The sequence below is a fragment of the Octodon degus genome, unplaced genomic scaffold (assembly GCF_000260255.1).
Source record: "Octodon degus isolate 3935 unplaced genomic scaffold, OctDeg1.0 scaffold00037, whole genome shotgun sequence".
Taxonomy (NCBI): domain Eukaryota; kingdom Metazoa; phylum Chordata; class Mammalia; order Rodentia; family Octodontidae; genus Octodon; species Octodon degus.
The window spans coordinates 7,806,653-7,832,948 of record NW_004524613.1 but is presented as its reverse complement, the minus strand read 5'-3'; the positions used below and the strand labels follow the sequence as shown (position 1 = coordinate 7,832,948).

The 26,296-nt window shown below is 44.1% G+C and overlaps 2 protein-coding genes across 3 annotated transcripts in view; one reads left to right on the top strand and one right to left on the bottom strand.

Annotated features, from left to right (window-relative positions):
• Rpn2 (ribophorin II) overlaps positions 1–21,359 on the bottom strand; it is a 66,904-nt gene extending 45,545 nt beyond the window's left edge. The window contains exons 1-6 of one of the 2 annotated variants that reach the window (XM_023714798.1): positions 21,083–21,359; positions 17,713–17,906; positions 6,778–6,873; positions 5,995–6,170; positions 1,615–1,690; positions 643–777 (exon numbers count right to left, since the gene is read on the bottom strand). In XM_023714798.1, coding sequence (XP_023570566.1) covers positions 643–777; positions 1,615–1,690; positions 5,995–6,170; positions 6,778–6,873; positions 17,713–17,906; positions 21,083–21,095 — 690 coding nt within the window. In that variant the 5' untranslated portion in view covers positions 21,096–21,359. The remainder of the gene's footprint in view (positions 1–642; positions 778–1,614; positions 1,691–5,994; positions 6,171–6,777; positions 6,874–17,712; positions 17,907–21,082) is intronic. The other variant, XM_004630890.3, reaches the window with a different exon arrangement.
• Positions 20,934–26,296, top strand: part of Mroh8 (maestro heat like repeat family member 8) — a 69,493-nt gene continuing 64,130 nt past the window's right edge. The window contains exons 1-2 of the mRNA XM_023714797.1: positions 20,934–21,229; positions 25,939–26,054. Of these exons, the coding sequence (XP_023570565.1) occupies positions 20,943–21,229; positions 25,939–26,054 (403 nt within the window). The 5' untranslated portion in view covers positions 20,934–20,942. The remainder of the gene's footprint in view (positions 21,230–25,938; positions 26,055–26,296) is intronic.

Here is a 26,296-nt window from a genome sequence, read left to right as displayed (position 1 = left end):
AAATAGGATATCATGTCTGCATCTTGTACAGCAAATAACCACTAGGAAGAGAGTATGCAATGTGTTAATTATTGAAACTGTCATACCACTTTGATGTGAAACTGTCTCATTGCTATTTGTCTCTCAATAAAATTATGGGAAAAAAAGCATACAAAAATTAAAAAATAAATAAATAAATACAGGCAGCTGGTAGACACATGCCTCTTAGTAAACTACCAGTCAACCAATTTTAGCTAGGTTTACCCATAGCTGAGAATGATGGAGCCAGAGAAGAAAACGCAATTTTGAAGTACAGGGCACTTCTCAGGGAAAGAGGATTTGTAGGGGCCATCAAGTCATAAGCATTCATAAGACAAGCAGAAGAGGATATAAGGAAAAAAGCGTAACACACTTGGCCTTCCTGCCACTACCTCATGATGTATCTGTACCCCAGTAAAGCCACTGTGACACCTGTTTACATGACTGTCACATAATCAGTTTCTTAGCAGTGGCACTTCTTTCCACTTCTCATTCTTAAGGCCTAACTCAAGATAGATTGACAAGGTCCCAAGGTGTCATGTTAACATCCTCTCTGAAAACACATGTGCTCAGCTAATAAAGTTGGTGGCCCCCTTTGGTTTCATGCCCAAGATGGACAGCTACCTCCTTAATGGATGGCTCAGTCCCCACATGGTCCATGAGTTTGTAGGTGGCAGCAACAAATAACGCTGTGGTTTCCAACCCCTCTTCAAACTGGAGATACACGCTGCCCAGCTCATCCAGGCGGGCAACAAGATCCTGTTACAATAAAACAGAAAAATACTGGAAGGCAAGGGACGATAAAAAAGATGTCAGTCCAGCACAGAGCATTGTGAAATAGTTCTCACTCTAAATCTTAAGGCCACCTCAGGCACTTATCAACCCTTGGAGAACAGTATCTCCAGTAGCTCTGGGAGCACAGCCGCCCAAGTCCAGGAGCCACAACACTGGGGCCCATGCTGCTCTGGGGAGAAGGCCAGAGGGCCAGGCTGCAGTCCACCCAAGAAGCATCACAACACAGATGGATTCTGTGGTCACCCATTAGGGGACAACCTACAAGCACAATACTTCCCTCTTTTAGTTGCTGCTCTACAAGATGAGAGATAGACTGCTTGCCCGGGCAACATCACTGGGCAGCTGAGATGCCTGTGAGACATCCGGAAGGACTGCAAGGCCTGCCTGTCAATGGTGGCTATGGAGTCCAAAAGTTTTCTTGAAGAATAGGTTGTCCTGGGCAAAGACAGCATAGTAATAAAATACCTAGTAACTGCTCAGGCTCTTTAGAACCTCACTGTTCCTGCAACCACCATACTGCCTAAGATTACAAAACAGTAAGCAACAGAAAAAGAATGTGTGAGTTTTCAGGTTTATTGGGCTCTAAAATCTGTGCACCATTAGACTAGCTCTACAAAAGTGGAACTGTACTAGCCTGAGAAATATTTCCTGAGATACACTGCTCTAACACAAAGAACAAAAGTGTGTCAGTATTATGAAATATCATGGGCTGCAACAAATCAGTCTTATGTGCAAGACTTTTAAAAGGCATCAAATCAAAGACAGAAAGTAAGAGACCCACTCGGCAAAAAAGAATCATACCTCAATCTCCTCCACAATGCTCCTCAGATCAGCCTGCTGAGACAGATGGGATGCTGTTTGTAGAGCCTGGATTGTTCTAAAAGGTAAACAATAGAACACTGAGACCAAGAATCAGTTATCTTTATAAGGGATATGCTTTTACAGAGATTACGATCTAACCAAGGTATATGTAGCATCCCCAGTGCTGTACAAGACACTACATTAGGCCAACATTGGCTGCTTATTAATCTTCTACTGTTCTTACTCAAGATAAAAGAGACTATAGAGACTATTAAGTAGAATTTGGTGCAGCTTTTCTGAACCAGTAATACAACATGAAGACAAAACATTCAAAGCCAGTTACGGTGGAGCATACTGTCGTCCTAGCTCTCAAGAGGCTGAGGCAAGAAGGATCCCTGCTAGTTTTAAGCCAGCCTGGCCTACAAAGTGAGCTTAAGGACAGCCTAAACTACATAATGAGACTTCGTCTCATATAGAAAAGAGGGGAGGAGAAGGGAGGGGAGGAGAAGAGAGGGAAGGGGAGGGGAGGAAGAAATGAAGCGAAGCATAGAGTTCAACAAATGTGTGTTGAAAACCTGGGTAATATCTGTGCTACAAAAATCCTGCTAGAAGATCTGAATGTCACTCATCTTTCAGACAGTGTGATAAAAGTATGAGAAAAGTTGGTCCTAAACCGTAACTTATTCTCATTTTCTTATTTCTTATTCTACTTTTTATTATAAAAGTACTTACAGTATTTATCAAAACTTGATAGTTTAAATGCTTGTAATGCTTACCTTTAAATAGAACTGCTCTCCAACTTAAATTCAATAATCCATGTGTACATCTTTCAGTATGCATAAATGCACTTCACTCTCATTGACATACTATGTATAATGCCTACACATATCACAATTTATTCACTTCATTTCCAAATGACAATTTTCTAAAATGAAGCCTTATAATACTATAAAAGACCTTTGGGCCAGCAAGATAGCTCAGTGGTCTAAAGCACCTGCTTAGGAAAGCTTAGGCAAAGCACAGGGACCGCAGTTCCATTCCCAGCACCAAATGCCGCACTAGCCCCACCCTTAGGGTGGGCTGAGCTGGCCAAAAAACAAAAAAGGACCTTCATTCATATATATAATTTTAAATTTAACAAGATGAAATTCACATTAACAAAACTGATCATTTAAAAATGATTAATTCAGGGGCTGGGGAGATAGCTTGATGGTCTATGCGCCTGCCTGGCAAGCACAAGGTCCTGAGTTCGATCCCTGGTACTGCATGCCATGCCAGCCATAAAACTGGCGGTGCACGCCTGTAATCCCATAGCTGGGGAGAATCACTACAAGTGTGAGCAGTGTAGTGAAACCCTGTACCAAATGAAAAAATTCTTTAAAAATTAAAAATTATTAATTCAGTGGCATTGACAACATTCACAATTTTGTACATCTGCTACGTCCTTAGATTCAAAATATCTATATTGGCCAGAGGGCCCTGCATCCATCCAGCAGTTTCTCCTTCTGTCTACCATCACCCCTGGCAACTCCAACCTATGTTCCAGCATTAAGAACACATCTATTTTATTATCTATTCTGGATATTTCATATAAATGGTTATAATACAAATACATGACCTTCTCTGACTTAGCATGACGTTTTTAAGACTTATACATGTAGAAAAGTATTAATACTTCATCCATATGGCTTAGTCATAATTTTTGTTCCTTTATGGAGTGCATTCTATAAGATAAACTTTTTAAGACAGAACATGACAGGTATGTATACCTGATTTTCTAATTAGATTCTATTCTCCTAATGCAGTTAGGAGAACATAAACGGTGTATCTCCGGGTGAACTGAGGAAAGTCAAAGCCCTCTGGTGGGCGCACAGTCTGCTGCTCAAGCATAGAATGGTTTCCTAACTCCAGAGAGATGGCTGGGTCCTTCAGAAACCACTGTTTACCAAGCCAATGTATCACTGAGTGTAGAGCAAGAATCTGTCTACTTATGTTGAGATCATAACAATTTAAATCCTTTCTGTGGAAAACTAATCCCATTAAGATGACAGGCTGGAGAACGGAGGAGTCACAATTCATAAAGAGAGAAGCCCCATGAGCTCGCGGCTGCTAAGGGATGCCTGCCATTACTGTGCACTTGACAAAATGAAATGTGAATTTTCAAACAAGTCAAGCCCCACATTTGCCCATGATAAATGCTGACTTCAGAAATGGCTGTTGAGATTGCCTACAAAGAACTTTTCAATTAAAATATCATTTTTCTCTCCCTTAGAAGACAGAGTGCCATGCTGGTAAGAACCTCATGAGTTGTAGAATTAAATTAACCCACTTAGCTTTAGAAAAGTTTAGTCACTGGCTTTAATTATTTATTCCCCAGCCAGTAATTTCTTTCTCTCTGGAGTACTATTTTCAAACACTAAGAAAGCAGATCTTATCTTGCTAATATACAGCAGATGATTCAGAGAAATTGGTTTATGAGCAACCACAATGACATCTTCTCAAATGGTTCATTCATAATTACAAATATCTTCCCTTTTCAAGACAGGGTTATAAGTATGTATTTTCCTAGAATAACTCTACTGAAGTACAAAACGCTCATTTCAAACTATCCCAGTTTATATTCGATTCCCCTAAGTAGGACTAATTAGCAGAAGTCAAAAACCACCCTTCCAGTTTGATCTTCACAATAAAAAGATACCATTCTCTAGGTTTTACCTGTGAAAACACTGAGGCTCAGGGGCATTTGAACATGCTTCTATTTAAGCTGAAACATGAGTGCTGTCTACCTGTTAGGGTGTTTTTGTTTGTTTGGTTTTTTGCAGTACTGGGCATTGAAGTCAGGACCTTGCACTTGCCATGCCAGTGCTTATTCTACTGAACTATCTCCCCAGCTCTCTACCTGTTTTTATAAGATAGCAGAAACAGAGAAGTATAGTTTCAGCCTTAACTTATTGGGCACAATTTGCCAGGATCTATGAGCACTGCAAAAAAAAGAAGCTTAGGATATAATATAGAAATAACTACAGCACTGTGCATGGTAGCACACACCTATAAGCCCAGCTCTCAGGAGGCTGAGGCAGGACCTTGAGTTCGAGGCCAGCCTAGGCTTCAGTATTCAAAGCCAGCCTGAACTACATAGCAAGTCCTTGTCTCAAGGAAAAGGAAAAAAACAAAAAAAAGGAGGAAGGAGGAGGAGGGAGAAAGGGAGTGAGGAAGGAAAGAAGGAAGTATCTGGCTCCCTGAGAAAGGCACCTAAGAAAGAAAAGCTCAAGAGAAGGAACAGTTTCCTGCCAGCCCTCAGGAACTGGCACCATCCTAGGATCTTCACATCTATTATATCACTTCACCCTGACATCTGCTCTATGCAGTAAGAATTCTTGATTCCACTCTGCAAATGAGGCTCAAAAAAGTTAGTAACTTGGGCTGGGAATGTAGCTCAGTGGCACAGTGCCCCCTTGGCAAGCCCAATGTCCTGAGTTCAATTCCCAGTACAAAAAAAAAAAAAAATTAACTGACTTGCTCAAAGTCTCACAGCAAGAAGGGAACACAGCTAGTGTTCAAAGCCAAGTCTGTCTGAGTCCAAAGCAGGTGCACCTTTCTGGTACTTCTATTTCTAGGGTTTTCGAGGAACATTTCTCTTTTTGGTTGGAGGGAAGAGGTTTTTCTGTAGCGAATGGCAAGGCAATGACAGTGACATTATAACACAAGATGGCAGTAACTGGGGACACATTCCATCTAAAGGGAGTTTGAAGAAAATATGTGACCTGACATCAAAGGACTACAAAGGGCAAAGTGCTGGGCCTGAGTTCAAAACCCCGGTTCCACCAAAAAACAAACAAACAAACAAACAAACAAACAACCTAATGAACAGGAAAGCTTCTCAACCCTCCCGCCCTACAAGGTGCTTCTGCACTGCCTACTCCTTTTGAGAGTCTGCTTCCTCCCGTCAAAGTGCGCAGAGCCCACACCAGATACTCCGCCTCACCACTTCAGGGATGCCGCAAGCCCTTCTACTCTGCAGAGCCCTCACGGCCAACATCTCACTCGCCTGGCCAAGCCTCAAGAGCAGACGCATGCAGCGGCAGGCTTTACTCTTGCAGTCACCTGCCCTTGCTCTGCCGCTAAGCTCAAAGCGCACCCGTGTCTCTCCACGCCCAGGCATTGGCAATGGTGCACAACTCGCCTCCTGCCTGAGTGGCCTGCAGGGGAAGGTGTCTATGTGAGCACACAAAGACAGGACCTCCCTGCCTTAGTTCAGGGCTGTGCCTGCTGTTCCCAGCAGAGTACCCGGCACATAGGAGGTACCTTGGAAGCATTTGCTGTACCACTCAAAGACCCCTCTCAGGATAGGATCCAACCCAAGGATCACTGACAACTCACGCCAGCACAGTTTCCTCCTTCCCGAGACGAACAGTAAGGGCACCAAGGGCCTCCTGGGATGCCACAGGAAGGCCAAAGCCACTGAGGGCTGCGACTGCATGGTAGATCTGGGTAACTGAAGAGTCTTCACTGACAGCTGCCAGAAGCAGATCTTTGGTCTCATTTGAAATAGAGATCTGGGAAAAGAGTGGCAGACAGAGCTTCAGCAAGTTCTGGCAATTTGTGGTAGCTGACAAGTCACACCTAGCAATGCTCACTATTTCCCTAATTCCTAGACCCAAGAAATAAATATTCAAAAACTTCAGCATGACCCCTTTTAAAAGAGGCTGATAAGTTACTTATCTACATAATGGTTCTCAAATGCCCAATGAAATGATCCAGAACGCTCAGGTAGGGGTACACGTACAACACTAAGTGTTAAAAGGGAAACAAAAAGAAAAACTCAAGGCCTCCTTAGAGACAAGCAACAACTGCAAGACAAACTCACTTTAAACCCATGAAAAGTGAAAATGTAGGGGAAATACATACTTTCTTAAGGAGAAAAAGAACCACAGGAATGAAATTCCCATTCACACCAATGGAGTCTCATTTTAAAATAAAAAACAGGAGTGGAGATATGACTCAGTGGTAAAGCATTTGCCTAGCAAGAAAATGCCCTGGGTTTGTCACCCAACACACTCCCCGCCCCAAGCATAATAATAATAACAACATACCATGACCTTTACCCTTGAACAAGCCACTTCACAACTAAAAGTAAATATCTGTGTAGAAATCTGGACTCACCTCGCAACCTGAGAGGACCTGGCTGGACTGGGCAGCATAGAAGAGGGAATCCACGTTGCTGGGATCAAGGTTAGATTTGATGAAGGTGCATGCTTTCTAAAATAAGGGTGAAAGTCAACATTAAGCAGTGACACGATGAGTGGGAAAAAGCAAAGGTATTTAGGCTGATCCATAAAACCGTAAGCCATCTAGGATGGCTTGGAAGTATGAGCTACACAGATTGCAAGCTTTAGGTATTTATTTTCTGTAGGACATTGAGTTACCAATTTTTGCTGACTTCAAAGGAAGAGCAACAAGCCTGAGGACACACTACTCCTAATTCCCAAAGAAAGGAACAGATGCTTTACGGCTTCCTGTCCTAGCTGTGACCTGTGCTGGGTGTCTATTAGGCTCTTCGTTTCAAAGCACACACAGGTCTTTTTTTTTTTTTTTTTTTTAAAGAACTCTTTTTTTTTTTTAATTAATTAATTTATTTATTTGTGTGTGTAGCCAGCTCAGCCCACCAGGGGGCGGGGCGGGCTGGCATGTGGTGCTGGGGGTTTGAACCGCGGTCCCTGTGCTTTGCTAAGCTTGTTCTAAGTAGGTGCCTTAGACCACTGAACCATCTCACCAGCCCCTACACACAGGTCTTTAGGAGATAACAGAAAGGGGCTTGGAGCTGCTAAGTAACCTGTGGAAAATAACAAAGGCAGTAAATGCTAACAGCGTCCTCGGATTCCAATTGTACTGATGTCTCCAATGAGACGTCTCCACAGGCAAATCAGACTCCATAAATCTAAAATGACCACAAAGCCTCCTCCTCCTCCCCCTCCCTCTCTTCCTCCTTTTTGTTAAGACAACTCATTATGTACTTCAGGCTGGCCCTGAGCTAATTATCTAGCCCAGGCTGGTCTTGAACTGGCAGCCAGCCTAAGTACGTGTGTTCCACCATGCCCAGTTTAAAAATCTTTCTTCACTTGTATTTTAAGGCATTGCATCCAACTACGCAAAGAGAAAGCAGGGAATCATTCTTGACTTTCCTTTCCCTCCAGGCCTACCAAGCCGACCTTCACTTTTCAACCCCAATCCAACTCTCCGGCTTCTGTCATTACTTCAGGGCAGCTCCTCACCACTTCCTAACTCATCTCAAGCCATGCTTCAAGACTGATGTTTACAAAGCACACCTGTGCCCATGCTGCTTTACCATGAAAACTTTTTGGTGGTTCCCCACCTTTCTCAGATAAGACTCAAGAGTTTCAGGCAACCTGCAATGCCTCCTTGAGGCGCTCTCCCTCTGGGCCAGCTTCATCATATTACCACGTTCCACTTCTGAGTATCACCCTCTGGCTGGGCACACGCTTGTGTCACTTGATGCCTTGGTCCTGCCATTCCCTGGGCAGTCACCACTTTTGCCTTGTGCTGCCCATGAGCCAAACCAGGTCCTGCTTTAGTCTCCACTCACACGTACCTCTTCCTCGAGGCCTTTGCTGGGATCATCTCAGGACAGGACAGGGACCCTTCCTCTCTAGTACTCCTTTTTTTTTTTTTTTTTTTTTTTTTAAGGTAAGATCTTGCTTGTGTTCTAGGCTAGCTTTCAACTCACAGGGATCCTCCTGCCATAGTCTCCTGAGTGCTGGGATTACAGGTGTGTGCATACAGTACGTATCACTAGTCACCTGAGCACAGAATAGTCACCACCACAGAACCTGGTGTAGGAGTAATAAAGCCTCACCATATGTACCCCATCAAGCTCCAAGAGACTCTGCTTAATGGACTGCTAAACACTTTGTTAAAGTAATCTAAGATTCAACTATTCAAAATTACATGGCAATAACAGCATAGGGCACATGCCTGTCATCCCAATATTGGAGGCTTAAGTAGGAGGGTCCCTGCGAGTTTGAGGCCAGCCTGTGCTACAAAGTGAGTTCAAGGCCAGCCTGCACTGCATAGTGAAACCCTGTTGCCAAAAAACAAAACAACAAAATATCTATCTATCTATCTATCTCTATCTATCTATCTATCTATATATATATGTATCAATATTATCTATCTATATATATGTATCAATAAAACCAGCTGAAAGTGGTGCTCTTGGAGGACAGGGAGCAGGGGAAGGTGAGCCAAGTAATGACTTGTTGCTTTTCTAACAACTAATCTATATAATGCGATGTTCTACTGTGTACATTTGTTACTTGAACCAAAATACTTAAAAATGTTTTATGAATAAAATATAAAAGTCTCAAAACAAACACGTTTCAGTCAGAAGTTTGAAAGAATCCTGAGGGCAAAAGAAAACAAAATATTATATCTTGCATAAACATAAAATAAAGCCAACTAAGGAGCCCTTTCTGGCAAATGTGGGTAAACTGAAGACTAGAGCTTTGCCGCCCTCTGGTGTTTTAACGATGGTACCACAGCACCAAAGACCTCAAACAGTGGCAGGAATCTTCTAGAGCTTTTTGTGACAGCAATCAGCTGTGGCTTGCAAGCCGCTGATCCGCTATTTTTTTCTGAGCCCTTAAAATGTGTCACACATGCTGGGTGCAGTGGCATGAGCAGTAATCTCAGCATTCTGTGAAGCTGAGGAAAGAACATTACAAGTTTGATCCCAGTCTGGGCAATTCAGCAACTTAGCAAGACCCTTCTCAAAAAAGGGGGTGAGGGTGGGATAGGCAGCCAGGGACTTAGTTCAGTGAAAACAAAAGTCTGGGTTCAACCAGTACCACACATAAAAAAGTGTCACAAAGCCAGGCACAGTGCTGCAAGCCTGGAATCCCAACAACTCAGGAGGCCAAAGCAGGAGAGCGAGTCAGAGGTCTGCCTGGCCACTTGGTGACACCCTGACTTAAAATACAAAATAAAGAGCTGGTGATGTAGCTTAGTGGTAGAGCATCCCTGAGGTGTTCCTAAATATCTCAGGAACAACGACAACAAAAAGACACACAATGTTCTAAGTACTTTATGTGCAACTCTCATTCAATCCCCAATCCCATGAAGGCATGCTTATTATTTTAAGTTGATAGACAAGAAAAGTAAGGCACCAGAGATGCAAAGTCAATTATCAAAGGTTAGTCACTCAGCTTTCAACTAGGAAAGCTCAAATTCAAATCCAGGCGGCCCAGCTCCAGAATCTGAGCTATACAATCTCTCTCAAAAGACCACTAAAATTATCTGTTCCAGAGTAAAACTGGCATCAGACTTACTCTAACGCCTTGTAAAGGCAATTCAAGGTAAATGGTACCAGCACTTACTTGCTTCAAAATCCGAGAAATTGAGAGCATGATTTGCACAGCAGCAGGAGGGGAAAGAACTCACAAGCCGTGCATGTTCAGTGAGCCTCCGGGGCTGAGGCTGCAGGCAGCCTTCTCAGGACACAAGCAGCTCTGCCGTAGCTGCCCTGCCGCATTCCAGGGTGGCAGAGAATGGCTCCCTAAACGTCCATCCCCACACTGACATCCATCTCTGTGCCCCATAATCCTCAGTTATCCCAACAGTCTCCCTAGTAAGGAACCTCCATGCTTGCCTCCACTTTTCTTCCCTACAGCTCCCTGAACCTTCATGGTGACCAGGTCCTGCAGGAAAGACAGTACATGGTTCCCACTGGACCAGCCCCTCCTTTGTTCCCTCTACAAGCAGTTTCCAGCTACCTGTCTCTCATCACCCCTAAGCCATGCACTGGTCCCTGGTGAGCAAGCCCGTCCCCTGCCACACATGCCCATGCCTCCGCACAGCTGCACAGAAATCTGAATTCAGAGCCCAACAAAACCAGTGCAACAGGCCTCTGGGCTTTGTACAGCGTGCTCTTCCTGAAAGCCCACTCACTGCCTTATCCCACTCAAAGTGAAACTCATAATGTAGTCAGAAAATTAGAGATAACTTACAATTACCTATAAAATTTCCCTTATTCTACTCTCCTGCCAGCTACTGGGTCTCTCTTCTGCCACAGCCCACTTCCCTGGAGAGCTGCCTCTACTAAAGACTTCCCTGCCTCACCTCTGTTTATCCCAACCTGGTTTCTGTCCCACTGCTCATAAGCATACCTCCAAATAAAGGAGATTTTCCAGTGTTCATCCTTCAGCGCTGGACAGATGGATCGCTTCCTCATTCTGAAACAGTTACTTTCGGCTTCCCAGATCCCACCAGACACCCCAGGAAACTGGTCTTTCCTACTTCTCTGCTCTTTTGTAATTTCGTGCTCTGCTGTTTGCTCATCCAATGCTGCAGTGTTCTCTATGCCTAGGCCCACTTCTCATCCCATTTCTTTCTTTCCAAGCATCACACATGCCCATGCTTCATCCAGAACCTTTACGGACACTCCTTGGGTCTGTACCTCCAGACTGCACTCTTCAGCCACTTACATGACTCCACCACATTGCAAGCCCAGTGCACCAAAGACAAAATCCATGTTCTTTCCTGCACACACCTAATTCTCTTCTGGAGCTCCTACCTTATGGGAGTCTGGCCATCTATCTTTGTGGCAAAAGCTGAAAATCTAGGTGTCATTCTGTTTTTTTTTCTGTAGTCAGTCTCAACCCAGTAACCCTGCCGGTCTGTCTTCCACAAAGCAGGAGAGAAGTCTTTCCCAAATCACACAATGATATTCATTACCTGAAATCAACTGCTGTGTGAGAAAAGAGTGCAACCCTCTGTGCAGGAGCCAAGGCCCCACTGCGCCGCACCCCTAACACACAGCCCCCATCCAGTTTCTCAGATGTAACCTGCTCCCTCTCTCCCCACACAGGTCCTTTGCTCAGCCTGTGTCCTCTGCTTGCCACCCCTTCCTTCCAATGCCTCCCAGCTAACTCCTACTTTCCATTTAGAATTCAGATCAATCATAGCTTCCTTCATTTGATAAACACCTACTCAGAGCCCACCATGTATCACATACTGTGCTAGGCCCTGGGGATACACAGCAAATAAAATGGGCAAGTTTCTGCCCTCAAGGGGCTGAAGCCTGGGAGCACAGTGGGACTTAAACTCAGTCAAATCCTTGGGAAAGCCTCCCGGACCCAATCACTCCCCTCTTTTATACCTATGAGGTTCCCTATAAAACTGTAACATATATCTCACCTTCATAAAACTTGCTGTTATTATAAATAGTCCTGCATGTATGTGATTACATGATTGATACCTAGCTCTACTTTTAGATAACACATTCTAAGAGTATAGGGACTCATTCTGTGTTCAACACTAAACCCCCAGAGTCTAGCAGCATGCCTAGTGCCTAGCAGAAACTTATTACATACTCACTGAGTGAAGGATTTGGGCAGCAAATGCTCAGCACAGATGGCAATGCCCCTGTGCAAGGCTGTGGCAGACAATGCGTGCCAGCTCCCTCTGCTAGACCCCCACAGACCCTTTCACCACACTTGCATGTACCTCCTCGTCAGTACTATTAAGGCAAACTGTCTCTCACTAGGTAAGGAGCTCTGGGGTCTTCCTGGCCCGAGCATGATGCCTGGCATGCAGCAGATGCTCCATCAGTGATGGCCACGTGAAGGACTGACTCCATTTGCTGCCATCCCAGTAACTAGCTCAGCATCTGACTTACAAATACACTTACTTTTGCTAGGTGTGGTGCTGCATGCCTATATCTCAGCATTTGAGAGGCTGAGGCAAGAGGACTATTTTGAGTTCAAGACTGGCCTGGACTACACAGTGAGTTCAAGCCCAAGCTGAACCAGATAGCAAGACCCTCTAACAAATACACTTATTTTTATATGTACCATCACACAGCATGCCACCAAATTTTTCTCACTGTCATTTCATGTCATAGTATATGTTCTGGTCACCTGTTGTTTTCAGCTAAGTAAACAGTTTTCATATCTGCTAGGTATACTGCATTAGTGGTTCTCATAGTGGTAGATCTTTGGAGTCTTTTGCCCGTTTTGCTTTGCTTCACTTCACTTCGCTTCCTTTCCCTTCCCTGTCCTTTCTTTCCTTTCCCTTTCCTGCTCCTTCTGTCTCCTCCCCTTCTCCCTCCTCTTTCCTATCTCTCCCCTCTCCTCCCTCAACTTTCCTCCCCCACCCTCCTTCCCAGGACAAGGTCTCATGTAGTTCAGGCTGGCCTTGAAATTGAGATGATTCTTCTGCCTCAGCTTCCTGAGTACTGGGATTACAGTGATGTGCCACTGTGCCCAGCTAATTTTGGAGTTTTGCATGTCACAAGAAGTTGTAGCAGCAAAGCTGGAAGAAGTGAGGTTTAATGAAAATACATGACAGGTCTGGAAATAGAAGTATGAAATGAACTGTTCTTTGAACATCTTACAATTAGAAAGTTAGGTACTCTATAAATATAGATAAATAAGCTGCAGCCCGCCAAAGCCACAAAAATAAAGGAGATGGGCAGTGGGGCAGGGACAGGGACAGAGCCCACTCCAGCAGCTTTGGGCCCAAGTGTGAAATCCTCACCAGAGCCACAGTGAAATCTAAATCCAAGTCCAAGACAGACCCAGAGGCCAGGGCCACTGCTAGAAAAGCAGCCCATCACACCAGAGATTACGCATTGGTAGACTAGCTTATGACAGGCTCCAGGAAACTGCGAGAGGTTGTGAGTATAAGGAACAGATGGAAATCATATGAGAGCTGAACAGGAGGCAGTCACTATCTGACAGCAAAAGCAGAGGCAGGTGGCCAGTGAGGCTTGGGAGGAGCTCAATCAAGAATGCCGGAACTAGTGGAACTGGCAGTCACCGGAGCCAGGAGACAGACCTGGAGACGGGACTAAGCCCAGAGCCAAGGAGGAGAAAGCTGCAGTACAGTCCTGAGACACACTGAGGGATACAGAAGGAAGTGAGGAATTCATGCTATGAAGAATCAGAGGCCCAAGCAGACTGAACACAGTGAATGATGTGCTTTTAACACTTTAAAGGTAATTACATTCCAACCAGCAGTTTCCAAAGAGCAAGCCTCCCAGAGGCACATGTATGTGCCATAAACTTGCAAGACTATATGGCTGCTGCAGATGAGACCATGCGGGCCTTTAATTTTAATCAGGGACTAGATCAAAGTGCCCTGTTAGGAGGAACACCAGAAGACCTGAAGCCTCATGTTGAGCTTGCTATTCATTGGTGCTAAATAAATATGCAACATGTGCTCACATTAATGAACACTGAGACAGACTATAGCCCGATTTATGGCAATCCTGCAAAAGTCTCAAGGAAGGTGGCATACATAGATGACTATGAGATGTACTAGGCAAATGAAACCAACAACTGTGACCCCTCGATCCTACATTACCCACATCTCTGTGATGAGTTAATGTAAAACTAAACATAAAAAATTACTCTGCTCAACTTTCCGTGACCCTGCTTCCTTGTAAGGCTGCAAAGAGGCTTAGTGTACCGTTGATAAATCACCAATAGTCTGAGTTTCCAGAAAACAATGCTCCCAGAAAAAATGTATGCTGAGCAATGGTCACCTGTCCCTAAAGGTACTATTGTATGTTAAATGACAAATTTGTTTACCAAACCGGATGCTGTTTCTACCTTTAAAATTTCTATACTTTTAAGGCTCATCACCGTTTGTCCTCTCCTGCGTGAGTATGGTCAAGTGGTCCTGGGCCCAGTAAGAAAAGGTTCATATTTAAATTTTAATTTTGGATTCTGGCCTGGTTTCTATGCGGAGAACCCATAACAATCTCCCCAGTACCAGGGGCATCCTGGGGACGGACATCCTCCAGGAGCTGAGGCTACAAGAACAGCTTGCATCCACGTACAAGAAGGCAGTGGATGCTGTGGTGCCAAATTACAGCAAGACTGAGGCATGGCACAGTAAAACCATTTATTTACCTCTTGGGTCTCTTTTACTGAGAGAAAGGGACCAGGGTCCCACAATCTTCAAAATCACTCCTCAAAATCTAAAGACCTGCCACTAGGCCCAACTTTCTACCTACTCCCAACTGCACCACAAGCTAAGGACCAGGCCTTTGCAGAACAGGCCTTTGCGGAACTCATCCAGACCATAGCACCTTATTTTAACTTCTATCGCACTGCAAGCTCTCTGAGGACAGTGGTTATAATGAATTCCCCACTGTATTCCCAGGGCCCAGCACAGGTGTTCAGTAACAAACGCTGAATGAGCAAGTTCAGACTATCATAGGCTAAAGTGTCAATTCAATAGGATAAGGTACCCACCACTCTGAGAAGTGTTTTGTTTTTTGTTTTTGGAGGGGTGGGGGTTTCAGACATGGGCTCGCTGTGTAGTTCGGGCTGGTCTTGAATTCACCATGCAGCATACACTGGCCTTAAAAGACTTGAAGCAATCCTCCTGCCTCAGCCTCCTGAGTACTGAGATTATACATGTACACTACCACTCCTAGCCTCCTCAGAGAAGTCTTAAAGGAAGGCAATAGCTAGCTCTCAGATCGGAGCCAGGGAGGATCAGTAACAAGTAACTCGGGCTAGTTGGATGGGTTATGCTCACCAAAACATATTCTCTACTTCACTCACCTGCTGAACCAGGCATGACCATGTTTTAAATGCAGTAATATGAAAAACTTAAAAAGAAATGACATGTATCTCTTCTGATCACAGGTTTTAAGTGTCATGAGCTCATCTGCCTTCTGCACAGGCTCCAGACAGAATGCCCAATCAGTTAAACCCCAGGCTGAAGAAACAGAAAGCAAAGCAGTGCTGACTCACAATGGCCATATAGTATAAGCCAGAAATAAATTTTGTCACAAACCACCAAGATCTGGAATTGCTTCTATGCAATATAAGTTATCACAGACAGGGGCCGGGGACATGGCTCAGTGGCATAAGTGCTTCCCTGGCAAGTGCAAGGGCCTGAGTTCACTCCCTGGTTCCAACAACAACAACAACAAAAAGTTGTTGGACAGAAATCTGACAGAAATCTAAAGATGCCTACTCACCCCAAACATTTTTATCTCCTGATTAGTCACTTAAACATAAATCTATAAATACCTATGAAGAGATTTTCCTAATGTAATTAAGCCCCAAGTCAGGTGGCCTTAAAATTCAGAATGTTTGTGGGTGAGCCTATACACATAAGCCTTTTTAACAGTAGAAAGTTTTCTCTAGATGAAAGCAGAAGAGGAGTTCAGACAGACGTGAAGCTCAACATGCAACTGCTGGTTTAAAGGAAGAGGAGACTACATCAGAGGAAATTCAGGTACCCTTGAAGAGCAGCGATGGCGAACCTCGTAGAGCTTTCAAGAACACAAAGCCCACAGCTGGCATGTGTGCCATAGGTTTACCACCACTGCTCCAGGCTAACAGCCAGCAAGGAAATGGGGACCTCAGATCTACAACCAAAGAGAAGTGATCCTGCCAAGAGCTTCACGTGAAGCAGATCCTTCTCCAGTAAAAGCTAAGCCTGGGTAGTACTTTCATCCTGACCTTTAGTATGTGTGCTGCTGAAGCGAGCACTCACTATGTAGATCGGACTCATAGTGATCCTCCTGTTTTCAGCCTCCCAAGCACTGGGATTACAGGCATGCCCCACCATGCTCAGTCTCAATTGCTGTCTCAGCTTGTCCTGGGGGCGGGGCCAGCACAGCATGCTGAGGAAAACCTGATCCCTAGTCTGCCTAAGCAGGCACAGATGACTGTAAATTCTGTTGTTGTTGGAACCAGGGAGTGAACTCAGGCCCTTGCACTTGCCAGGGAAGCACTTATGCCACTGAGCACTGTCCCCGGCCCCTGTCTGTGATAACTTATATTGCATAGAAACAATTCCAGCTCTTGGTGGTTTGTGATCAAGCAAGCCTGCCTAGACTTTCCACATGCAGAACTAGCACTAATAAATGGTGGGTATAGTGTTTTATACACCTGTTACAGCTTGTGTCTAGATGTCCCCCCAAAGCCTCATACAGTCATAGGTGGGACTTTTTTCAGGGTGACTGGATCTAGAGTGTGTGAAGTTGGACTTAATTCACAGTGTAGTGTTAGACTCTAGGACATTAGGATTAAGGCTGTGAGTACTACCCACCCTAAGTAGTACAGATAAAGGGGCAGAAAGATAGTTAAGGCCCTTGCTTATTTTGCTACCACAAACAGTTGCTCCTCTGCCATGTGCCATCCTGCCTTGGAGCTAGCCAATAATGGACTAAAACCTGTATGAACTGTTAGCCAAATAAACCTTTCCCCCTTTAACTTTTCTATGAAGTATTTTGTCTCAACAACAAGAGAAAAGTGACTAAGACAACTCCTAAATTTACAGTCATCTGTGCCTGCTTAGGCAGACTAGGGACCAGGTTTTCCTCAGCATGCTGTGCTGGCCCCGCCCCCAGGACAAGCTGAGACAGCAATTGAGACTGAGCATGGTGGGGCATGCCTGTAATCCCAGTGCTTGGGAGGCTGAAAACAGGAGGATCACTATGAGTCCGATCTACATAGTGAGTGCTCGCTTCAGCAGCACACATACTAAAACTGGAACGATCTACATAGTGAGACCCTGTAGACTCTGTACTAAACACATATTTAAAAACAAAGAAATTTATAGTCATCTGTCCATGATACCGTAATGAATGCAATTCATTTACCATTTCTTTGAATCCAAAAACATTTTAATTATGATATATTTCATTAAAAGTCTAAAAGCTATATCAGAATTCCCCGATGCAGTGACTGTCACTGTTTAATACATGTACGTACCTCCACCTTGAATTTTCTTACTATAAATATTAGCCACATGCTTAGGCACTTAACATACATATGGTTTTAAACAGTGTCATGCACAGAGCTATGGTACAAATGTACAAATTTCTACAGGATCAATGACTTGGGTTTGTTCTATTTCACTAAAAACACCCGGTACAAACCTAAATACACATTAGGCCCTCCAAAAAACCTGCCAAATTCAAATAAATAGTTTTTATATCGGATTAGATTATCTCTGAAAGTGCATGAGTTGAAGCAGTACCTAAAAGTGACAAAGTGAGGGGATTCAGGTTCTCCTGAGTATTCTTAGGCACCCAGACAAGAGCAGCCTTACCTTTACATCTGGCACCTGGGCCCCGAGGCTGCTGAGTCCCACGATGGAGTAGAAGGCAGATTCCAAGCTTATGAAAGGACGGTCCAGGGAGGCTTTCAATCTCTCCACATCATGTTTGGTGAGGTAGTGAGTGGGCGTCAGAGCCTGGGTACTGACTATGATTGTCAGGGCCAACAGGAAGACAGTGCTTGAACCTTGGGGGAAAATGACAGTGAATATACGCCACACGACTCCCAATTCTACAGAGTCCCACCAAGGACATACACCAATGTCTGGAAACCAGATCATGTAGGAAAGGGCAATGAACTCAAGAGATAAAATCTGGGCTGGGGAGATAGCTCTGCAGTCTAAGCACCTGCCTGGCAAGTACAGGGACCCAGGTTTGACCCCGGCTATTGCATGCCATGCCAGCCCCAGAGCCCCAGGTGCACCATGCCAGCCCCAAGACCAGGGATGGTGGCACATGCCTGTAACCCCAGTGCTGGGGAGGCTGAGACAAGAGGGTCACTATGAGTCTGAGCTATATAGCAAGACCTGTACCAAATAAATAAACAAATAAAAATAAATATTAAAAAAATAAAAGGAAGAGGTATAACCTGAAGAGAAGATGAAGGAGTGTGAGCCTGGTCTTCAACTGTCAGGACAATTCCAGAAGCTGCACGCAGCTACAGCTCAAGACGCATCACACCATTCCCATTTAAGAGCATTCAAAAATCCTACACCTCTTAGTCAGGACAGTACAGAGCTGATGCTAAGTTCCTACCTGACCCTGTCACTTCTCAACCAGATCTCCTCCCTTGCTCATCCAACATCTGATGCTCTCTGGCCTGCTTTTTCAAGGAGACAAGTTCTTTCCTACCCCTACTTTATCATGTTTTTTCCTGCTTCAACTTTGCTTATTTTTACTTTGGAACTTCAGTGTAGTTAAGCATCTCTTTTTTAAAACAATCCTCACTTGAATTAGATCCCCAATGAAGCAGAGAACAAAAGAACCCATCCCCACAAGCCAAGCTGAAATTGTAGCCCCCTGTTTAGCAGCAAGGTGACCACAGCAGCTCCTCTGCTTCTTCACATGGAAAATGAATAAAACCATTCACAGAGCCAATATAGAAAGATTTTAGAACAGCTGGACTTGGTGGCACATGCATGTAATCCCAGCATTTGGGAACCTCAAGGGGGTCTGCCGCAAGTTTGGGGCCAGCCTTGGCTCTTCAAGGCCAGCCTGACTTACATAGCAAGATCAGGTCTCAAAACAAGCAAACAAACAAAAGCAACAACAACAAAACACTTCTGAATGTACTGCTTCATGATAAAGTTAATTGTCTGGCACCCATATTAAAAGCAGAAACAGGGCTTGGGGGATAGCTCTGTAGAATAAGCGCTTGCCTGGCAAGTGCAAGGGCCTGAGTTCAATCCCGGTTCTGCCAAAAAAAGAAAGAAAAAAAAAATCACCAAAGGGATATATGAGCAGGGCTGCTATTTAAACACAGTCCAAACTGTGAAGGTCCAAGGAAGAAATAGGTATTACGTGTGGACCTGAAAAAGGAGCAAGCCATGCAGGTATTTAGGAAGATACAATGCTGAATCAGGAGTATTGAAGGCATTTTTTTAAATCATGAAGGGCAGTATGGTCAGAGGGAAGGTAAGCAAAGGGTGAAAAGAGTGAAGGGACAGGAAGCTGAGGCAAATCCAGAGAGCCTGGTATGCCACTGAGGAAACTTCAGCTTTTACTCAATGAGATGGGAGCTACTGGAACTCTCGGAGCACAGGTGTCATTTGACTTCATGTTTTAACAGGATCACTGGTTTGATAACAGACAATATTACATTGAGAACAGACTATGCAGGAGCAAAAACAGAAGGGTATAAGTAAGACTACTACTGCCACAACCCAAGTAAATAGGTAAAAGTGGTCTGGAGAGTTGCAAGAGGTGGTCATAAATCTGGGTAGAAGTCAAAGCTAAAGCCTAACTGGGTGTGACGGCTCACACCTGTAATCCCAGCACTTGGGAGGCTGAGGCAGGAGTATAGTTGTGAGTTTGAGACCAGCCTGGGCTACAAAATGAGCTTAAGGCCAGCCTGAACTGCCTAGCAAGACCTTATCTTAAAAAAAAAAAAAAAAAGTTAAACCCTATAAGAATTGCTAATAGATTTAAAAGAGGTGTCAGGATACTAACACTGAATTCCCAATGTCTATTGTATATGCATATCCTCAATGTGTTATAATCTAGTGAATGACCAGCGGACTATCATTTTCTCAGCTACAAATTCCCCTAGCATAGACTCTGCCAGAATCTTCATCTTCTCACCTTTTACAGCAGTAACCATTTCTAACTATAAATTGGAGCACTTAACATGTGTGGGGTAGTCTCAAACTGTTCTAAAAACCTCACATTCACTGAGTCATTAACTACTCACAACACCTAAGTGAAGTGGCTATCTTCCTTGAGGCAAAAACTGATTCCAGAATCAAACTGCAGGCAGTCTGAATCCCAATTTCGAATTAAACCGCTTCACCACCCTCCACATCTCAAATAGATGAAGAACGAGCCAAATCATTGTGCTCTCTTGGCAAGTTACTTTCCTTCTCTGGGCCTCCAACCTCTCATTTGCCTAACGGTACTAACAACAGCACAAATCCACACAGTGATAAAGACGAGAGATTCCACCCTGTGGAATCCACTTAATAACCACCAATGCAGTTAAGTTTATTAAGTGCTTGCTTAGTGCCATGCACTAAAGTATGCACGGAGATTACCTCATTTAAACAGAACCCTAGAAGCAGATAATATGACTAGTGTACTTCACTGGTGAGAAACTGAGGTGCAGAGAGGTTAAATAACTGGAGCTGGGCCACATAATGAAAACGTGGCAGACTCCTTAAATTTGCACCTAGAATCTGACATGCTCTAAGCCCCGAGAGAGAGCTAAGCAATTTTCTTGCCTCAGTTACTGAAAAGGAACAGAAAAATTAGCTAAAAGCTCAGAAATGATGAGTGGGTCCGGGACGGCTTATAGAATGTCCGCAAGAATCAAATGAATGAGGAAAGCCAGGTCTAGGTTGAACACAGGCGCAGCCCCCCTACCACCCCTGCCCCCCCACCCGCGGCTGGGCCTCGGGGGGACCCGTAGCACCGCGTTGCATACCCCCCCCACCCCCCTACTGGTAGTGGACACTCCCACCAGCTCGCAGTCCTCGGTCAGACCATCTACCATCAAGAGTCCAAGCCCATGCCCCTGCCCCGCAGGGAAAGGAGATCGCGCCTGGCCAGCTCCCGAGTGGCTGGAACTAGGCTCCCACGGACCACAGTCCACTCCCCAAGACGTGCCGGCCAAGGAGCCCCCTCATCGAGCCATGCGCAACTCCTCACCCGGCGGCGCCATTCCTCCGAGCAGGTCCCACAGGAGCCCAGTCCGCAGGCTGACTTCCGCTCGGGAAGGTGGCTCTACGAGCGCGCCGGAGGGGACACCAGGGACTGCCCGCAGACTCCACTTAGCGGGATGGGCTCTAGAAACAGGTCAGTCTCCACGGTCTCGCTGGGCCTTGCAGCTCCCAGCAGCTGCGGCGAAGATTCCAGGCCTTTCAAGCAAAGGGCCTCGAGGTTTCAAGGTCTAGGTCTGACTCCCCCCCGCACTCTGGTCCACTTGGAACCGACCGCCTCGCAACGGTCTTAACCTAGATGCTACCCGGATGCTATTGAACGAGGCCTGGGGCTGGGCGGAGGACGGGGCCGCCTCTGATTGGCTAACTACGGTGATTGGCCGACCGCTTTGTCATTCACCTGTCTCTCTGAAGCCCGGTCAATTTTAAAGGAACCGGAGTGGTCCGGTGGGAAGGGCAGAGCAGTACAATCCAAACGTATTTTTTTTTCCTGTAGAAAATTATGGCAGTTTGCTCCAAAGATAAACAGTTCAGTTGTTAATAATTGACCTTCTGGGTGAACTTTATCTAATTTACAAAACCTATCAGTAATTTTTTTCAATAACTGCCAGGAACCTATAATTTTAGGTTTAACAGATTCAAACATGGAAGAGATTGATCTAAACTAATAGCTCTAATTATTAAGCATTTACAATACGGTCCTACAGTGTACTTAGCACTCCATATACGTTATTTAATCAATCTCTTATTAACATTCTGTGACATGTGTACTGTTACTATATTCATGTAGTTGATTGATTGATTGGTAATTTGGATCGACCCCAGACCATTGCACTACCGTTGTGTGTTGTGGGAGGGGCAAAATCGAATCTGTTAGGGTGGGTGGTAGGATGGCTTGTGATTGCTACAGCTGCTATGCTTAGGTAGGGCTGAAATAGAAAAAGCAGAAAACACAAACAGGAGACAAGAGACAAAAGGTCAAAAAACAGCTCAGTAGAGAGTTGTCCTGGGCTAGGTGGAGAGACCCTGCTCAAAAAACATCATATATATTTGCAAATCAAACCACAGAGACATCACTGTATATCCACTAGTCAATATAAAAAAAGACCAAAAATATCAAATATTGGCAAGGATGTAGAGCAACTGGAACTCTTATATACTACTGCTGGGAACATAATTGTACCATTATTTTAGAAACATTAAAAAAAGAAAGAAAGAAAAAAAGAAAGAAAGAGATTGGCAGCTCCTGTGTGTGTGTGTGTGTGTGTGTGTGTGTGTGTGTGTGTTTGAAGATAGGGGTTCACTATGTAGCCTGCTCTGGCATTGACTCTGTGTGTGTGTGTGTGTGTGTGTGTGTGTGTGTTTGGTGGAACCAGGGATTAAACTCAGGTCCTTGCCCTCAAGGCAAGCACTTATTCTACTGAGCTGTCTCCCCAGCCCTTCTGGCCTTTACTTTGGAGTAGTTCTCCTGCACTCGTCAGCCTCCAGAGGGCTAGGATTACAGTATGTGCTACTATGTACAGCTAGCAGCTTCTTAAAAAGTCAATTTTCTTTTTTTTTTTTTTTTTCAGTTTTCTTTTTTTATGTATTTGGTACAGGGTCTCACTAAACAGCTCAGATTCATAGTGATCCTCTTGTTTTCAGTCTCCCCAGCACTGGCATTACAGTTGTAGGAGTCTCTATCTCAGTCCAAGAAACCAATATTTGTTATCTCAAAGTTATATTATTGGAATACCACCAAGTTAATTCTAGTTTACTATTTTCAGCGCAACCCACGGCAAAAGTAAAGACACTAAAACATATTTGTAATTACTGGGGAGCCAAGGGGCTCTAAATCCAGCCACAGAGATGGCTTTCTGGAACAAAGAGACTGACCCAGGGTCTCAATGGGTTTTATTCAGTGGAGGAGTGGTTTGAAGAGGAATGACTGAGAATTGTGGGAAGTAGGTGAGTACTGTGAGCTGAGCTAGGTGGGTGGCCTACATTTACCTCTGCCATATGCAGAGAGGATATGCAGAGAAAGTAATCTGCATTATGCTATTGAGATAGTAACTAATGTTTTGGGGGGTCAGGTGCTTCAGCTTTGATGTAGTCTTTCAAGCCCCAGGAAGTCATAGCCTTTATCTTGAGGCTTAAGGCTCGATCTCAGCTGGCAGTGCTGAGCATTGGCTCCTCCTCCTGTCTCAACCTGGCTCACATTAAAGAGCAGCAGGTGAAGGTTACCAGGGAAACAGCACGCCACCTTCAAAGACTATCACCAGCACCTCAGCTAGACCAATATTGGCCATTGCATAAGGCCAATTGAAAGGAAAAACAGATGTCCTAGCCAGCTCTGTACATATCAATATGAGGAAAAATGGTTAGGCGCAGTCAAAATGGAGACAGTTGCTCTTCTTTCAAGGAAAGCTGCTCAGGTAGTTCTCTACATCAGGCAGGTGTGCACCACACCTGGTCTTGGTGGCCTGCTCGATGTGATATGTGATACAGGGGATTGAACTCCGGTCCCTGCACTTGTCTAAGCAAGCGCTTAGTCAAAAAGTCAATTTAAGGGCTGGCCAAATAGCTCAGTGAAAGGTGCCAAGGAGATGGCTCAGTAGAATAAGCGCTTGCCTGACAAGGGTCTGAGTTCAATCCCAGTTCCGGGGTGGTGGTGGGGGAAGCTCAGCAGATTAAAGCCTGCTTAGGCAGTTGCAGAAGCTGGGAGTTTGTTCTGCTGGACTGCTGTGCCTGCCCTGCTCCTGGGGCGCACAGGGACGGCGATTGAGACTGAGTGTGGTGGCACACACCTGTAATCCCAGCACTTGGGAGGTTGAAGCAGAATGATTACCATGAATTTGAGGCCCACCTAGATTATAAAGTGAATTGAAGGCTAGCCTGGAATACGTAGTCAGATCCCATCTCAAACAACAAAACTAAAAAAAGTATAAGGAAAAAGGAATAAGTACACAGTGAAACTGTACCAGCTATTCTGTGAAAGAAAAAACACAACCAATCTAGTGGTTATGCATGGCCCATGCCTGCAATCTCAGCACCTTAGGAGCCTGAGGCAAGAGAATCCCAAGTTCAAGCTCCACCTGGGCAAATTAGTGACTTAGACTCTAAGACCAAAATAAAAAATGAGACTGGGCATATAGCTCAGTGCTAAGGGCTTGGGTTCAATCCTTAGTGCCACAAGCAGATGCATACACACCATAAACATAACTCTGAAGTTTTCTGAACCTATCCATTCTATCCTCCTTCTTCCCTCCTATCTAAGAACCTAAGGGCTGCCCATCTTACAGATCATACTTTCTTTGCTTTTTTTTTTTTTTTTTCTCAGTTTTCCAAGTATAGTTATAACTCCAAGAAGTATTGTTTTGTTTTGCATGTTTCTTAACTTGTAAGTGGAATTTACTGTATATTTTCCCCATTGACTTCTTCTCTCCATTTTATCTGTTTATCTGTTTTGCCTTTGAAGGCCACAGATGGCTCCAGTTTGTCCTGTGATGTCTACTGCTGTGGACATTCTGTTACATAGTCCAGATACACAGACAGGAGTTTCACTAGAATATACTCCTAGGAGTAGAGGAGTAAATATGCACACCTTCAACTTTCTAAACAATGCCAAGTTATTTCCAAAGTAATTCTATGCAACTTCCAGTTTGCAGTTGCAACGTGTATGATTTATTTTTGTTCTACATCTTTGTCAACATTTAATATACATGCCAACATAAAAATTTTAAGCAATATGAAGGTAGAAAAATTAAACTTTTCTCCAACGATTTCACTCCACAAGTGTTTGGCTTGAACTTTATGTTAATCTACATGTTCCAATATTTGTGTATGTGTATATATGCATATACATACTTACTATTTTTCCAAAAATACTGTTTTGTTAAATGAAAGTGAGATCAGATAGCCACTGTTGGGCAACTTGCTTTTATTTATTAATCTATGTTAAACATTCAATAAATGTAGATCTACTGAATCACTGTACCAGTTTTATTATTAGTACATGTTAGGCATTGTTCTAGACTCTGGGGTACATTGAAGACAGCCAAAGATCTTTGCCCTATTGGAATAAGTTTTTTTTTTTTTTTTTTTTTTCCTTCCTCGAATGCCTTCAGGGCACTTTTGGCCAGCGGGAGAGTTGTGAGGTTCGAACTCCAGGAACCTGAGGCTGACAGCTTTGTGGAAGCAGCCACTGAAAGGACTGAGCTAGGGCCAGGCCCCCATCTTTGCCCTTTTGGAGCTTACCTTGTAACAGGAGGAAATAGCAGATAAGCAGTGAACATCAGAAGTAATTGAGGGCTGGGAAGATAGCTCTGCAGCATAAGCACCCGTCCGGAGTTCAATCCTTGGTATCGCAAAAATAATAAATACATTTTAAAAATACCTGAGAAGTGATAAATAACGTATTTTAAAAATGTTATGTGGTATGGCAAGAAGCAAAAGTAGATGAGGGCATGGAGACTTTCGGCGGGTTGGAAAGGTGTCATTCTCCTCAATCTGTTTCTAACAGCATCTTAGTAGTTCTCACTAATCCATTCATTCCTCATGACGTTGACAATTTGTAGGTGCTGGGGATACAATGAGGTCCACGTAGACAAAATTTTCCTTTAGTGGAATTTACAGTCAGATAGGAGACAGCCAAACAGATGAACACAAATGAATAAAGTAATTGTTATTGATGATTAAATGCCATGACAAAAAATAACTGTGGGCTGAGATGGAGAGAGGCTACTCACTCTACATTGATGATCAATAATGCCTGTCTGAGAAGGGAACATTTAGGCTTTCAATTGAATAATGAGACCAAAGCAGTTTCTGAAAAACTAATTGATAAAATCCCTTCTCCATTTCTAGGATCTCTGATCAAGAAGTAGTGATTCCCTGTGGTTCTGATGATTTTGGAAGTGTGGATTTGGAATTGAGCAATTTGGAGGATGTTAAAAAAGACTCAAGTAGTAGTGAACTTACAGGTAAGAAAAGGAAATTATGGAGATGGTACAGGAAGTAGGAAATCTTTTATCCTTCATAATGTTAGGACTCAAACCCATCACCTCGCAATGTTACCTAAGCACTCTACCACTAGGTTACGTTCCCCAGCCATTTCTTTTTAAGTCAAGCCAAAGGGGATTGATTGCATACTTGCTGGCTGACCAGCTGTTTACAATAGACTTGATCCTTTTTTCTTTCTTTTTCTTTTTTTTTTTTTTTTTTT